General features: G+C 37.7%; 1 protein-coding gene across 5 annotated transcripts in view; it reads left to right on the forward strand.

Annotated features, from left to right (window-relative positions):
* The window catches only part of ldb2a (LIM domain binding 2a), a 119,764-nt gene that overhangs the window by 98,331 nt on the left and 6,473 nt on the right, over window positions 1-14,960 (forward strand). The window contains exons 5-8 of one of the 5 annotated variants that reach the window (XM_080900564.1): window positions 3,635-3,718; window positions 9,780-9,903; window positions 11,875-11,928; window positions 12,707-12,843. In XM_080900564.1, the coding sequence (XP_080756690.1) occupies window positions 3,635-3,718; window positions 9,780-9,903; window positions 11,875-11,928; window positions 12,707-12,843 (399 nt within the window). Of the gene's footprint in view, window positions 1-3,634; window positions 3,719-9,779; window positions 9,904-11,874; window positions 11,929-12,690; window positions 12,844-14,960 lie in introns of all 5 variants that reach the window. The other 4 variants (XM_080900565.1, XM_080900561.1, XM_080900563.1 and 1 more) reach the window with 4 other exon arrangements.

Consider the following 14,960-nt stretch of genomic DNA (forward strand, 5'->3'; position numbering starts at 1 on the left):
GTATGTTATAGTGTACACAGTATGAAGTATGTTATGAATATTCTATAACTATAAGTATGTACAGGCTGTACATCTAAATGTGTTTACGTAGAAATAAGATCAAGTTCAGCAACATCTAAAAGGTGTATTTCAACTTAAGTTAACCAGTGCAGACAAGCACAAAGAAGTACACTAAAGGCTTTTAAAACCTGAATTAATAGTTTGCTAGAATTTAGCAGGATAAAGGTGGGTACACCAGTAATCACTGGGACCCAGGTGTGTCTCAGTTTTCGTGCGTGCAGTTCAGAAAGATGATAATAATGAAGCCAACAAAATTCCCCTCAATTCTTCTGCAAAATCTTTAAAGCTGTAATTTAAAGTTCCTGCAAAGTCCACTCAATGCAGAAGCTATCAGAAGCAAACCTTTCTCTTTTTTCTGTTTCTTTTTGCTTAAATTTTACTTGTACTTTTATTCATGTGTTTGTTTTAATGATGGCTTTTAGGAGTGCCATTACAGAGGGCACTCATTTACTTGAGTGACAGGTGTATCAGCTTATTATTCAGGTCTTGTTCCGCCATCGTGACTGCCAGCAGTGAAACTAAATCTTCAGAAACTGGTTGATGAAGTTGTTTGTTTCTAGTTTAGATTGAAATGTATGTTTTAAAAAGCACCGTCGTATCCTGATCATTTAGTTTTCAATATGTTCCATCTCCACTGTTGAAATACTCGGGACAGACACATATTCATACAGAGTTAGGAGTAATTGTACCCATCATACCAAGCGGACCCTATAAACAGTGCTGTATTATAAATAATCAAAACATCATTTTGTTGTTATGCCTCGTCAAGGACAGATTTATGTATGGCCACTGTGTTTAAAACTACATCTGGAAACTTTTGAGTTCTATTATAATAATTTGCATCAGCTTTTTTGGATTGATCTTTAATTGTAATACATTAATCTACAGTAGCTTGCAATTTTATCAGTGAAATCAGCAAATATTTGTCTGATAAATGTTTTTTTTTGCTGAAGAAATAAGAGACGATAAAAATGGAAATGTTCTTTTAAAATAAAGGCAACTCATAACTAATTACAATCAATGAATAAATGGACTTGCATCACTGGTGGAAAGTAAATGTCCATGTTGTGGGAGTATGACAAATATACAATAATGCAAATATTGTGGGGACAACTCATAAATGCACAGTAACTCCCATGAAATGGCTATTGCAGAATCTATAGTGCATAAGGAGACATATACTATATGCACTGTGTGTTTTGATACAGTGCATTGTTTGAGTAAAATTAATAGAGACAGTCCTAATATCTTCTGCAACTGGAGAGAGCATGGTAGAAAAAGTATTTGGATCTTAAGTAAGACTATACATAGTCAGAATACACAATTACACTGTGGCATTACAAGCAGGGGTGTTTCTGGGAGGTTTTTTGTACATTTGACATTTTTACTAGAAATAAAAACCAAGCAAAAAGAATGAACTATTTAAATATATTTTTGGTTACAAAAGTAAAGAATTGTAATTTTAGTAGAAGTAAATATCCTTTGTTGAGGGTTTGCAAAGCAATGGAGTTAGAACATGTCAAGCAGTGGACTAACCCACTGTGATGTGCATGGAGGGAGTCCATACTGCTGGTAACTAATAGGCTTTCACTGCATGTAATATTATTTAAGATTAAATAGTGGGACACTGTCACCCCAGGTCCCCCCCTTTACTCAATCCCTGGTTTCAAAAGGGGAAAAAAAACATTTGCACACCATTTGGCTCCTATTTAATAATTTTAATTCTTAAAGCATTCCTACAAAGGCAACGTCTCAATCAGTCGTATTTTCTTCAGGCACACATACCTGTCTTAAATTGGATCCAAATACTGTGAAGAGTTTCCCGTCTTTGAATACATATTATGATTTTCTTTTTCTTCTTTTTCCTTTTATTTTTAACAAATTTGGGCTGTTACCTAAAAGATTTTGCTTCAATGTGTGCACACTTTGTCTTTTTTACTGTTTGTTATTTATTGTTGTGTTATTTAGAGAGTCTAAAAGTTTATTTGCAATGGCCTTTCCTAGATATGCCTTTAAATAACATAAACCTGGGACATATACACGATAGGAAGAACGCAAACAGTTTTTTAAAAGGCAAAATAACAAAACTTATAGTACAGTGAAGCATCATAATAATTATGGAAGTTGCATCAAAGATAGATTTAAGCACAGCAAGCACGGCCTGGTCGTGTGATATTTTATGAGGTCATCATTTGTCTTAATCTACAAGGAGTATTTTAGCATTTTAAGTGCTTCAGTAGATTAGGTTTCCCCACTGCTGAGCAGCGTCCTGTGTCCTCTCACTTTAAGTTTGCTGCACATACCCACTGACATTTTCTTCATTGTTTAAACTTTTATATTTGGACCACTGCCACGCATTTTAAATTCTGAGTATGTGGCTCCGAATTTGTACTCTGTTGTTTGTGTGGCCTCTTGAACTGAGTGCCTCTGTCATCCCTGCACCATATGTGCCAGCATTTAACTACTACACAAATTGTTGAAACATCTCTGCACAAGACATGCCAAGACAAACTTGTATACAGTACACTCAGCCTAATTCTGCTTGATGAGTGAAGTAATTCAGATGGCAATCCGCTGGCTGCCAATAATGTGCACTAGTTCAGTCCCCCTGTCACTCATGTTGGTCTGCTGATGGTACAAAAGGACTCCCTCGCTTCCCTCTTGACTTGCTCCACACAGAGATGTGACTGGAGATAGAATTATGCATTTTTCATGAGGCTCCAAATGCAACTATGCTCACTGCTTCTGCTCAGGCTGGGCTATATTTTGCTCTGTCGATACCTTCAGCTTTTTATGATTTGAATGCTCACTCGTGGTGTGGCAAACAAGCTTAGCGAATAATCGTGTGTTTTTAGACGCCCTCATATAATTGCTGTTTGGCTTTTTGTTTTTAACTTTCTTCTCATTTAAGATCTTTTCTTCCCTCCTACTCATACTGTAACATTATAGCTGTATTTCAGTTTTTCTAATGATTTGTATGGGGTCAGTCCTTAATCTTTTGTGCACGTATTGACATCTTGATCACTCTGTACATATACGCAGTTCATAAAAGTATAAATTATGGATTGCATCTGCAGATTTTGGCTATAGCTTTCAGACAGTTCTCATTATTTTTGTAAATGTTCTTTCCAGGCCGGGCCGTTATACATACGTCGAGGAACATCATCAAACCCACTCAAGATAGAATAAAACGGAACGGTGTCTAAATTTTAATGAAATGACAAAGTAATACTGATTAATTAGCTCACAAATTGACAAGAGTGTGAAATGAAATCCAAAAAAAGCTTCTATTCAGGTTCAGGGCACAACTGTAGTAACAGTGTTAAGTAGGTGTATTTATGACTGGAGGGTGTCGATTGTGCATAACCAGTGAATGCCAATTAGCCTAATTGGTTGTAGATAATTCGTTTTGTGGATTACAAACATAAAAAATTAAGTGTGTGTGTGTGTGTGTGTGTGTGTGTGTGTGTGTGTGTGTGTGTGTGTGTGTGTGTGTGTGTGTGTATAGATATAAAGTAAAACTATACTTTATATAACTCGTTTTTACTTTTCATTTCTCTGTTGCTAACTTTAGGCACAAGACCCTCAGGTGCTGGAACAACTGTCCAAAAACATCACTCGCATGGGCTTGACCAACTTCACCCTCAACTACCTCAGGGTAAGTAGTGTGTGTGTGTGTGTGTGTGTGTGTGTGTGTGTGTGTGTGTGTGTGTGTGTGTGTGTGTGTGTGTGTGTGTGTGTGTGAATGTGTGTCTGTCTGACAATGTCTATGACTGTCATTCTGCTTTTTGTTTTTCTTCTCATCTTGTCACACTTGATGTGCACTGAGGAGCAATTCTTGTCCATATTTAAACACAGTAATTCATGTTTCTCATAATTTCTAAGTATCTTGTATGCTTAGACTGAATAAACTTATATATTCATGTTTTGTCATCGTTAATGTGATCTTTTGGCACTATTACATTATACGGGCTACGATTAATCTTTTCTATTTGCAGATATATTGACTGTTTGAATATATAAGTTTGACTTGAACATCATTTCTAGACATTGTTTCCACTCCTCAGTTATACTGTTAGTGCAAATGTACCTATTTTCTCTTTTTTTTACTAGCTGCTGCTGTTATTTATGTGCTGAACACAGTGAAACTTAAGCGTATAATTTCAAAAGTGCATGGCATCAAAACAAAAAGAAGTACTTATTTATTCTTTACTGTCTGCATATACGTGTTTTTGTACCTGACCGCAGCAATATAATTTACGGAAATGGGAAGTATAAGCCGACTGAATACATTAGTGATTATTTCACAACGCTCTGTTTGTGTTTTTCGACACCACAGTTGACTGACAGCTACGATTTCCAAATGGGGGAACAAGAGCGAGCGGGAGAGAGACGGGGAGAGGGAAGAATTAATTGGATACAGAAAATTAGCATAACGTTAATGAACGCTCCCTGTTGAGACTCATAATTGTGAAATGGCGCGCGAATCAGGGAACGGCACCTCCGCTGCTTATAATAACTGAGTGAAGAAAGACACACAGAGGGGGTGAGAGGGAGCAGGGTGACTGTTTTTGTTTTTCTATAACAATGATCGTCCATACAGAAAGTAGCTGCTATGTGGCTGAAAAAGAAAAAAAAATTCAAGTATCTGTAATTAGTTGCTAAAGCTTTAGTTTCTGGTCTTTCTCTGTTTTGTTGATTCATTTGGTCAGTGCTTGGCAAATGAAACAACGATTGTGTCTTGCTTTCTGTTTGCTGACACCATGCATTTCATGGAAGAGGTTAAGCTGTTTGTGTCTAAACAGTCGCAGCTTGACTCGAACTGTGTCAGCCCTCCGAACCTCAGATGTATTTCAGAATACAGTGTGGTTTTATTTCAAATGGAACAGAAAATGTGAAACACAACAAATGATTTAGCGTTGTTTTGAGGTTTAATTGAATTTCAGTAATAATGAAAACAAGCTGCACATTATTTCATGTGTTAAATAGTAATATTTGCGAGAAATTTTCGGTTTAAAGGGGCGTCAGGAAGGCTGAAGACTCATTTATCCTGTAGCGGTGAATCTGTCTGTTTTCTATAGGTGCATAGATTTATGATCCCATTTCAGCTGATAAATGTGATTTTTAGGTTGCTTTTATTAGACAGTTTCATTTCTTATTTTTCACAAGAACAACTGCCAACTGATTTCCTTTCTTTCCAACACCCAATTAACCGTCTTACGATCCCTTTAGATTCATTGTCTGACCTCTTGTAGCAGTCCTGATATTCAGGTTGGGAATCACTGCTGTGTAGTCACTATTTTTCACTTTGCAAATGATATTTTCCCCTTACTGTTATCTGAAGGTGTCAAGGTAAAATACACCCTTTCCTCACATTAAACTAGCAATAATGTGTGTCTGGAAAAGACCTTTCCCAGTGTTTATCAGTCCTTCTAAAGAGACTGACAGTTTCCTGGCTTAGGGGTTACAACCGGCCTTTCTCTTACTCACAGAGGCACACACACACACTTTCTTTCTTTTTTCATTTGGAGTATTTAAGCCTTTCCATGTATTGGAGCTGCCGACTTCCTACTATTCAGCCTGAAAATAGCCCTTGTTTTCAGGCTGAGAGCCAGGGCTTGTTGGCTGAGCTGGGGAGGGATATTACTGTGTCAGAAGGGAACTATCAGAGGAGAACATGGGATTAGTCTGCTACAGGGATGTTCACTTTACCTCGAGCGGCATGGCATCAAAACACTGCCGTCCTAACAGAGGGAAAAGCAACAGACGTGGTTATGTTTATGTAGGATAATTTGGCGTTAGCAGCTGAGTCTATGGTTGTTAGAATGACTAAGTTTAAAGCCCCTGTCTGGTCAGTGGTTTGAATATCCATCATGGTAAAACATGATTCCTGGTATTGCTGTCGACTTGAATAAAAGCCTCCAAAGCTATTGTAATCAAAGGAGCAGTGTAGATAACACATACAGCCCGTGATAAAAATCTCCTTCAAACTTTAAACTTTTCTTAGTTTTTCTTCTTCTTTTTTTATTCTGTGTTGCTGTACAGTACATCTGAAGATGGGATGAGCATGTTGATTAGAATTGACATCAGAATAGCAGGAATGGTGTGATGCTGAAGGTCACATGAGATCATTTGAGCATGCAGTGAATGATTAATAGTCTCCTTTCTCTCAGTAATGACTGTTAGAGTGCCCTTGAGCAACCTACTAGGCCACGCCTACTTTGACTGCAGCAGTTTTCACCTTGTATCACAATCTTATTGGGATACAGTAGAAACAACTATTCGTTTTCCGGTTGGCAGCACTATAGTTATGAAGCTGCAGTGGCCCAAATGACTGACACCAGACTGAAGACATTATTTGTTGTATGATTCTAGCATGTTGTGAAATGTGTTACTTCAGTCTTCCTAAATGCATCTTGGAACAAAAGCTAGCAGCAGTTGTTTCAGTAAATGTCCAGTGGCAGCATATGATTGTGTTATATAGATAAAACCATCTAGCTATGAACATTGATAGGAATTAGAACCTGTAGAAGCAATTTTATGGTATATAACTCCAGCAGTAGAGTCCTAGAGGCAGTTTTCGCCACTCCGTAGCCATCTTGCTAACACCTCTAAGCAGTTATGTGGGCAATTACTTTAAAGTTGCTATCTAAATAAATTGGGAGATGGGCACTTCATCGGTCTTCAGGACATAAAAAACACTTGTAGGATCAACAGTAAAATTTGATTTAAAAATGCTTTAAAGTTTGGTAACTTTACACAAAATAAGTTTTAAAAGCTTGAATCCATGAAAGTTATGCTTTTATGTTTGAGTTTTAACTTTAGCTGTATAGTTTCATTAAAAGAGTTCAGAGTGCCAACTGATCATTGTGGCTGAAAAAATGACAATTCATACTACAAGAAAATGGATACATTTTATGTACATCTCTGTTAAAGTAAGAAGTGGATACACTAGCTACCTGCGTGGTAGCCAGTGTGAATTCATTCTCTACAGCATCAGTTATAACCGAGCAATTAATTGGCTCTAATATATAATTTGGATGTTTGATTGTGATATTGAAAACAAAATAAATTAGATAAAACAAGAGATAAAATATTTTCCTATGATGCTCTCATTTTGCTTTGGTTTTTTTTTTGTTTTAGATTGAGCATACCCTGGGGCACTTTTCAACTCTCCCTGAAAGTCCAAGCTGTTTCACTGTTTAGTTTAGCTCAAGCCAACATGAGCTTTTGATCAACAAGAAATATCTTGAAAAAGTTCATCTGGCGTCTCTCTCTGGCATCTACTTTTGGTTGGTTGTTACTTCAGCTCTACTTGTGACTGCTGTGCTGACAGCTCTGCACATCGTGTCTCTTTGGCAAGGACTTCATTATGCTCAGAACGGAATTCCCTGCATTTTAAAAACACGTGTCTGAAAATATGAATGTGTAATAAGTCATGTGTACAAGTCAAACCATACGTGGAAGTAAGGCATGAAACACGTTGATATCAAAGCATATGAGTAAATATTATGTTACTTGTTTATTAAGTATTCTGCTTTTGTCTAGCCCCGGTCTGTCTCCAAAGTGAAGGTCTGCAGGCCAGCTTACAAGACAGGTTTTAAGCTCAAAAACACCCCCTTGTCTGCTCCTAAATCCCAGTGAAAACCTTGTGTACACCCCCACATCCACCTCTTTTTTTCATTTATCTCTTACATTTAAAGTTAAGTTTATGAAAGTACCATGTAAAAACACCCATTTTTCAATGTCCAGTAAACACACGTTTGTCGAGAATAATGTGAGCGATCAAGATTATAATATTAACCAAAATACTTCAATACTTAATTCTTTTTTCCCTTCTTTCATGATCTGTCTCCATCTCATCCTATCCCTAGCATCCTTGTCGGTCACACCACCTTCTGCATTTCACTATATTTACCAGCCTTCTCTCTTTTCTACATGATATCTCTGTCTTCAACATCCTTTTCCAAATATAGCCACTATCTCTCCTGTACACATGTCCACTCCACCTCAGCCTCACCTCTCTAGCTTTGTCTCCAAATTGCTCTACCCAATTACCAAAGCACTGTAATTGTGATTTTTTTTTCTTCTTCTGTATTCCACCAACAACACAACTGGCATAGAAAACAGGTTATTTTTTTCATTTATAAAACTTTTATTGCCATGTCGCTCACTTTTAATGTATTTTCTATTTCCTGCTTACTCTGTTTTTTGTTAACAACGTTCATCATTGTTCTCTAACTTTAACCAAAAAGTTATTGTAGTTATTGTAGTCAAACTTTGTGATGCCCTAACTCAAACAAAACCCTTTTTCCCTAGGAGGGACAAAAATTCTTTTCATTTATCAGTTTTCAAAAGCAAATTGTGCCACTGTGTTGATGCAGGCCTTGATCGGAAAGTGCTTATGTGAACGTGTTAAAGATGGCAATTAAGTATTGTGTTTTTGAATCAGCCTCAAGTTGTTCTGCGGGGTAGATTTTTCAGACCAGAATGTAATATAAGGTCAGAATCTAATTGTAGCCTGTGTCAGGAGAACATCTATTTCACTTAAGACAATTTCAAGTTCTTATAAGCAGTGCACTCCGTGGCTGCAAATTGCAACACCACCAGAGGGGATCTATTCCACATAGCACCTGCATGTGCAACCTCCAGAGTCAGCTAGTCCTGAGAAGTAAAGAACAAAAATATTCCATGTAGAAATTAACCAGTTTTAACATTTTGACTAGTTTGTTAGATTAACTGATAATTTTAATTTGGCCGTCAGTGTGAACGTGAGCTTGAATGGCTCTCTATCTCTCTTTGTTAGCCCTGTGATTAACTGGTGACCTTACCAGGGTTTACCTGCCTTTCAGCCTCCCTGTGACCCCAAGTTTGATAAGCAGTTTACAAAAATAGATGGATGGATGTTGCAGAACGTTTAATGCTCAATTTTTCCTAGACAGACAAAAGTGAGTCAGAAAAACAGAACCGTTTTATTCAGTTAGAGGATATGAACCAGGCTAGCTGACTGGAGTTTGATCCTAGTATTTTCCTGTGATTGGTTTAATGCAGGCAGGCCTGCAACTGGCCAATGGCTGTCCTCCAGCTACACCAACAAGCATCTGGATGGTTACTGCTGCTGAACAAGTTGGGCTGACCAACTTGTAATGCTATCCAGATGTTATCTGGATAAGCTTATCCTGATGTATTTAAAATGACAAGACGACCCCTGATTCCTCCTACAAGATATCACCAGAGATTTACAGTTTTCCCCTAGATGAATACTGTACTTAAAGTCTCCTTAAGAGCAGAATATTGTTGGAGGACAGTGTGGGAACGATGAGGCCAGTCTGAGTTGGCTGTGTCTAAAGCAGAAACACTCAGACACACACATGTCCAAGTTTGTGTGCATGAATTTGAATTTTCTATGAATTATAAACAGCTCAACAAAGACTGCTTATATTTAAAAGCCTTACCCTGCACATCATTCTGTTTCTCTGTGAAACACTTTCTAATAGTAACCTGTTTTCTAAAGGTACTATATTAATAGTATCCATAAAACCTAGATTTACTGCCTAATGAATAACTCCCAATCTGTATGTGCATGATTAATTAGACAACAAACTCATAATTTTTATGTTTGTTTGTTCTTTTTACCTTAATAAGAACAGCAGCGGCATTAAGATGACAGTGTCTGTCTCCTCTAACGAAGTGTGTGGCTTGTGCTATTGTGTTTGCAGTTGTGTGTCATCCTGGAGCCCATGCAGGAGCTCATGTCAAGGCACAAGACCTACAACCTCAGCCCCCGGGACTGTCTCAAGACATGCCTATTCCAAAAATGGCAGAGAATGGTAGCCCCACCAGGTAACTACCCATTACCTTATACACAGATTTAGAAGAATGTGTTTTCAGTTAAAGCTGTTTTACTGTGCAGTTCATGTAATAATAATTAATTGAAAGTGAACATTTGATGTTCCAAGTGGCATTAACTAGATTGGATAATGACAACATCTTCTTAAATGTTCAGATCCAAGCCCAAGATCTAATTGTTTCCTCTACTGAGCTTTTAAGATTCTTCCTTTTAACAGCTTTTAATTCCAGCCCGTCACTCTCTGTGTGGGAATCTGAATATTTTCACTCAGAATGTGTTTTCATTGCATCATTTATGTTCCCAAATTTGCCATTATATGTCTTAATCCCATAAATATGTTTTGCCTGTCAGGTATATGAAATTAATCAGAATTCAGGGTTGCCTCTTGAATCTCAGCCTTGCCAATCTTAACGAGCCTCTTAGCTTTCTATGATTGATGTTTGCAGGGTGGTTTCTGAAAAGTACCAGGCTTAAATTGGCTGTGTGGTTCTTAAGCTGGAGAGAAGGAGTAAGCCGAGGTTTTTTTGGGAAGGGGGGGGGGGTTTGGACACATCGGAGTGGCTGCAAATTACAGCAATGCTTAGCGAGGCGTGACGAGATGTCTTTAAAAACCAACACCAGTCAAAAAGCCTTTGACTCAGACCTGTGTAACTTTAATTAAGAGTGCTGGGTGTAATCAAACTAGTAGATCCAGCTCCCTGGCCAGCGGCTCCCCAGCGTCGACGACGTTCTTCAAAGAAAAGAAAAAAGAAAACAGAGAGGGAAAAAAAACAGAAGGCATTTTATGAATATAAAGTCTTAGGGAAAAAAACAGACTCCTGTATTGATAGTTAATTGTGCTCATGGTATAAAAATACAGCTTAATATGAAATCCCCCGTAGCTGCTAAAGATTCATCATATACCAAATAGAGTTATTTATATATGTTTATTGTGTTATTTGGCTTGGTAGCGTTTATGTGGGAGTGCTGGCTCTGAACCGCCGTGTAAAAATTAAGTCTGATTCTTCCTTGAGGTCAGGGCTCTGAGTCCGTTTCACCATCTGTCTTTATTTTGACATCACAGTTGCCTGATCTTTGCAGTTTAGCTGGAATTGGGGTTTTCCTTATTGGTTGCGTGTTATTCTCCTTTTCCTGCAATTCTTCTCCAGCTTGGAAACTGGTTGGGATTTAGCCAGGAAGGAAGCCACGGGCGCATTTATGCTCTGATAAATCCTTTTGGTGGAAATGGAAGCGATTTTAGTACGTCACTGGTTCAGCATCGGAGGAAACCAGTCGGATAACAGAAATGATTGTCTCTGACAATGGGCCCGCTTTTCCTTTCTTTCTGTTTTTTTGCACACACGTCTGTCAAAGTCAGGAATCAAAAGAGAAGAAAGACTGATAAAAATTCCTCTTGTTTTGCCTCTGATTTATAGTTTCAGTTTTGTTTGTATCATGAGTCGCTGGTTGTTATAACTGAATATGAAAGCATCTCCCTTGGTGTGATTAGTAAGAACCTCAAAAAATGTATTTCATTTTCAGACATCTGTTTGAAGATCATAGCAGTGTTTTCTTCTCTCTCTTGAGATTAAAAGGAATAATGTTTTCTAACAAATGTTGGCAGGATTTGCAAAATCTTGTATTCATAAATTATGCACTACATAAATTATTTTGTTAATACTAGAAACACTAAGATCTCTATTTAACCTGTGCCAGTGCTTTATATCTTTTTTAATAATAATGGTTTAATAATTTAATTGCACTTTCAGGACTCGTGTATGGCTCATTAGTAGAATAATATATTTCATTTAGTTTGCACAGTGGTGCACAGTGGTTCAATAGCATCTGTGTGGCATTGAATGTTCAGTTATTTCTCTCCCTTTTCTGTGTCGTCATCTCTGGTCTGGTCTTCTTTTGTCTTAAATTGTTTAAGAAATGATCCAACTTTCTGAGTAACATAAAACTGATTTTGGCTCCGGTTTCAGCTGGACACCCACAGAACTTCAAAACGGAAATATTTCCCACAAATCACAAAAAAGGTATCTTCTCTCTTACATTGTCTATTGTCTGCAGCCTTAAAAGAAAACAGCACCCTGGTGCTCACCGGGATGCACTGAAATATATTTTGTGTGCAAGTTTTTCATGGATGCTCAACTGCATGTCAATAAAATAGTCCTCATACCTGTACTGAATTAAAAAAAAAAGATACAGGTTAGATGATGCATGTTAAACCATTCTAAAACAGAGTGATTAAAACTATACACACTCGTGCTCAGCAATTCAGACGAATGTGCAAGAATGCATACATAAAAGCATATTTAGTGAGACAAACACAGATGGGCTTTCTGCCTCACTAGAGCAGTTTTAATCTGGTTCGTGCGATTGAGGAACACCACAGTCGGTGCTGTGCCGAAATCATTAACAAATTTACATTACGATGAGCATCAGGGTCCATTGTTGAGCATTTATGCAAATAAAAAAGGGGTTCTTTCTTACTAGTGCATGTCTTGGAAGATGTTAACACTCGTGTGGTTTCACCTCAGAAGAAAACAAAGCATGGGTTCTGTAGAATTTGCATAGCCCGTTTTTGCATGTGTTCTTTCTGCATGCGTGCATGTACTCTGGCCTTTTAAACATTTCTGTCCATGTTTTTTCTGTATCTGCATGTAACTCTGACAGTCAAAGCGTCTACTGTTTGACCCCACACACATATATACATGCACACTGCATACTGCGCACACCCCTACACCTTGTCTCCGTCTGTATGCATTATGTTCTTGGCATGGCCTCTGTTTCTCTTTGCTGGTCGCGCCAAAGCTGAGCCTGCCCGACAGACAACCACGAAGAGGAGGAAACGGAAGAACTCAGCCAGCAGCGCCAATAGCAGTGTGGGCACCACTGCAAGCAAGAAACGCAGCCCGGCCACCAACTTCAGCCTCTCCAGTCAGGTACCTGTAAGCATCAGCTCCACTTTCCCTCCTCTTTTTTTTTTTTTTTTTGTTGCGAAGTCTTCACATGCAAGTTTAGAGGGTAACAAACAGGAAATTCTGAATGCTAGTGCAGCTATTAAGCTTAGATTATTTGCGCAAATGAGGGTAACAAAGGAACTAAAGTCTCGGTTCTGAGACAAAGAAACCCTGTGGGACGTGAATGAAAACATGTGGCCCCAAAAGATAAAGAGAAAATACATAAAATACAGTACAAGAGCAGGTTTATGAAAAACAAGTAAAAAAGGTGAATGAAACTCTTCTGCTGCTTTTTTTTTTTTGCCGTGGGTTGTATCATGTTTTGTAGCTGCATACTTAATTTTTCTTGAGTATTCAGTATCTCAGAGTAAACTTTATTCTTGTCAGAATACGCATGTTCGAAAAGACCCAGCTGACCCTGTTGCTTAACCAAGTGGCTGAAGCCTGGAGGTTTAAAAAGGAAAAAAAAAGGCTTGAATATCAGGACCAAATGGGAAAATGTGGGTGGGGTAGGTGACACTTTGCCCTCTCTCAGCCACCACGCTTGAAATGCCCTTGAGCAAGAACCTGAACTCACAGCTGTCCAGAGGACTGGTGGCTAGCTGTACTTGCTTTCACATAAATATAACGAAGACATAAACAAACAAGAACCAAGAAAAAACTTAAGGATACTGATTGCTCTCCTTTGAATGAGGTTTCTTGTTTAAATCCCTGAAGTCCAGCAGATGTGGGATTACTGAAGCTGATGCCAACATCCATATACTATAGAACTATACTGTAGCTGCTTTAGAACAGTTATTTTTTAATACATACTCTTGACTTACTAACTTTTTCACCTTTTTGTTAAACAATAAACTTTAAGCACCAGTAAATGGAAAATATCAGAAATATTGATAAGCCAATGTAAATTAAATTAACACAATTAAAACAAGAAGCATCTAAAATGAAAAGAAACAATGTAACCAATAACAAACATGCTGCATATTCAAATATGTGTTATTAACACATTACATTACATATACATTTAATCTATCAACATAATTAAACGTTTTTACACTACAGATATAAAACTTATGTCCAAAACTTAAAAAGAAAACAGCTTTCAGATCAACTTTGAACACCTTTACTCAGTGTGAAACTAATTACAATTGTGTATGAATGCCTGATTTAGCTACAGGTTTCCATAAAAGGCCACTTGACACAGTTAGAGGTTAAATAGCCTCTTAAACAGCTGAGTATCACACCACATGCTTGGCACTCCCCTTGAGGATTCAATGCCATTGTGAGAGTCTGCAAAGGCTGCACTGTCATTCCATACACTGCTTATTATGCACACACTGTATTATATTTACACTACAGCATCCAATTTACTGTTCTGTAGCCACACTGGTGCACTGTTTTTCAACACACATTTCAGTGCCGTTGAGAATGCGCCAATTCCAAACATAAAAGGAATTTATTGACATTAAAGTGTCGCCGGTTACCATTAATGTGTGGCTGTCTTGTACGTAGGACTAATACTGCTTAATGGGAAATTTGAGGTTCTAATGCTTTTCTATACAGCATGTGCGGAACAACAACCAGATCTCCCAGAAAAGATGTTTATATACTGCTGCTTGCTTCGAAAGAAACCATAAAAATCTTTATTATGCTTCTTAGGGATGTTTTTTTGCAGTGTAGGAAACTCATGCATGTAAGCACTACACACAAAGTGGTGTATAAAGTGCAGGACACTGGAGAGTGTCTGTGGTTAAGTTTAAGCAACAAAAACACTTCAGAAATAAAATCGTTTCAGTGTAATTTTAATAAAGTAAACATGCAGTAAACGTGGTGTTTCTTTTGGCTTTTTCAGTATTTGACAAAGATCGTAATCTTTTTCTGACTTTTACCAAGACCTTTAAGTCGGCAAAATATAACCACAAAAAAGTTCAAGGGTCCTTTCAAACTACAAGTAGAGACATGTATTATTCCACGGTTGCATATTGTAAAGGGAAAAAAAGCAAATGAAAGGTCCTCCATAAACATTCTTTGCACAATGGCAAATTCACTAATTAAAAACTATTTGAAGTAAATGCAAGTCATTTCTAGGATACAGGGTTGAATAA

Source organism: Rhamphochromis sp. 'chilingali' (assembly GCF_963969265.1).
Source record: "Rhamphochromis sp. 'chilingali' genome assembly, chromosome: 13".
Lineage (NCBI taxonomy): Eukaryota > Metazoa > Chordata > Actinopteri > Cichliformes > Cichlidae > Rhamphochromis > Rhamphochromis sp. 'chilingali'.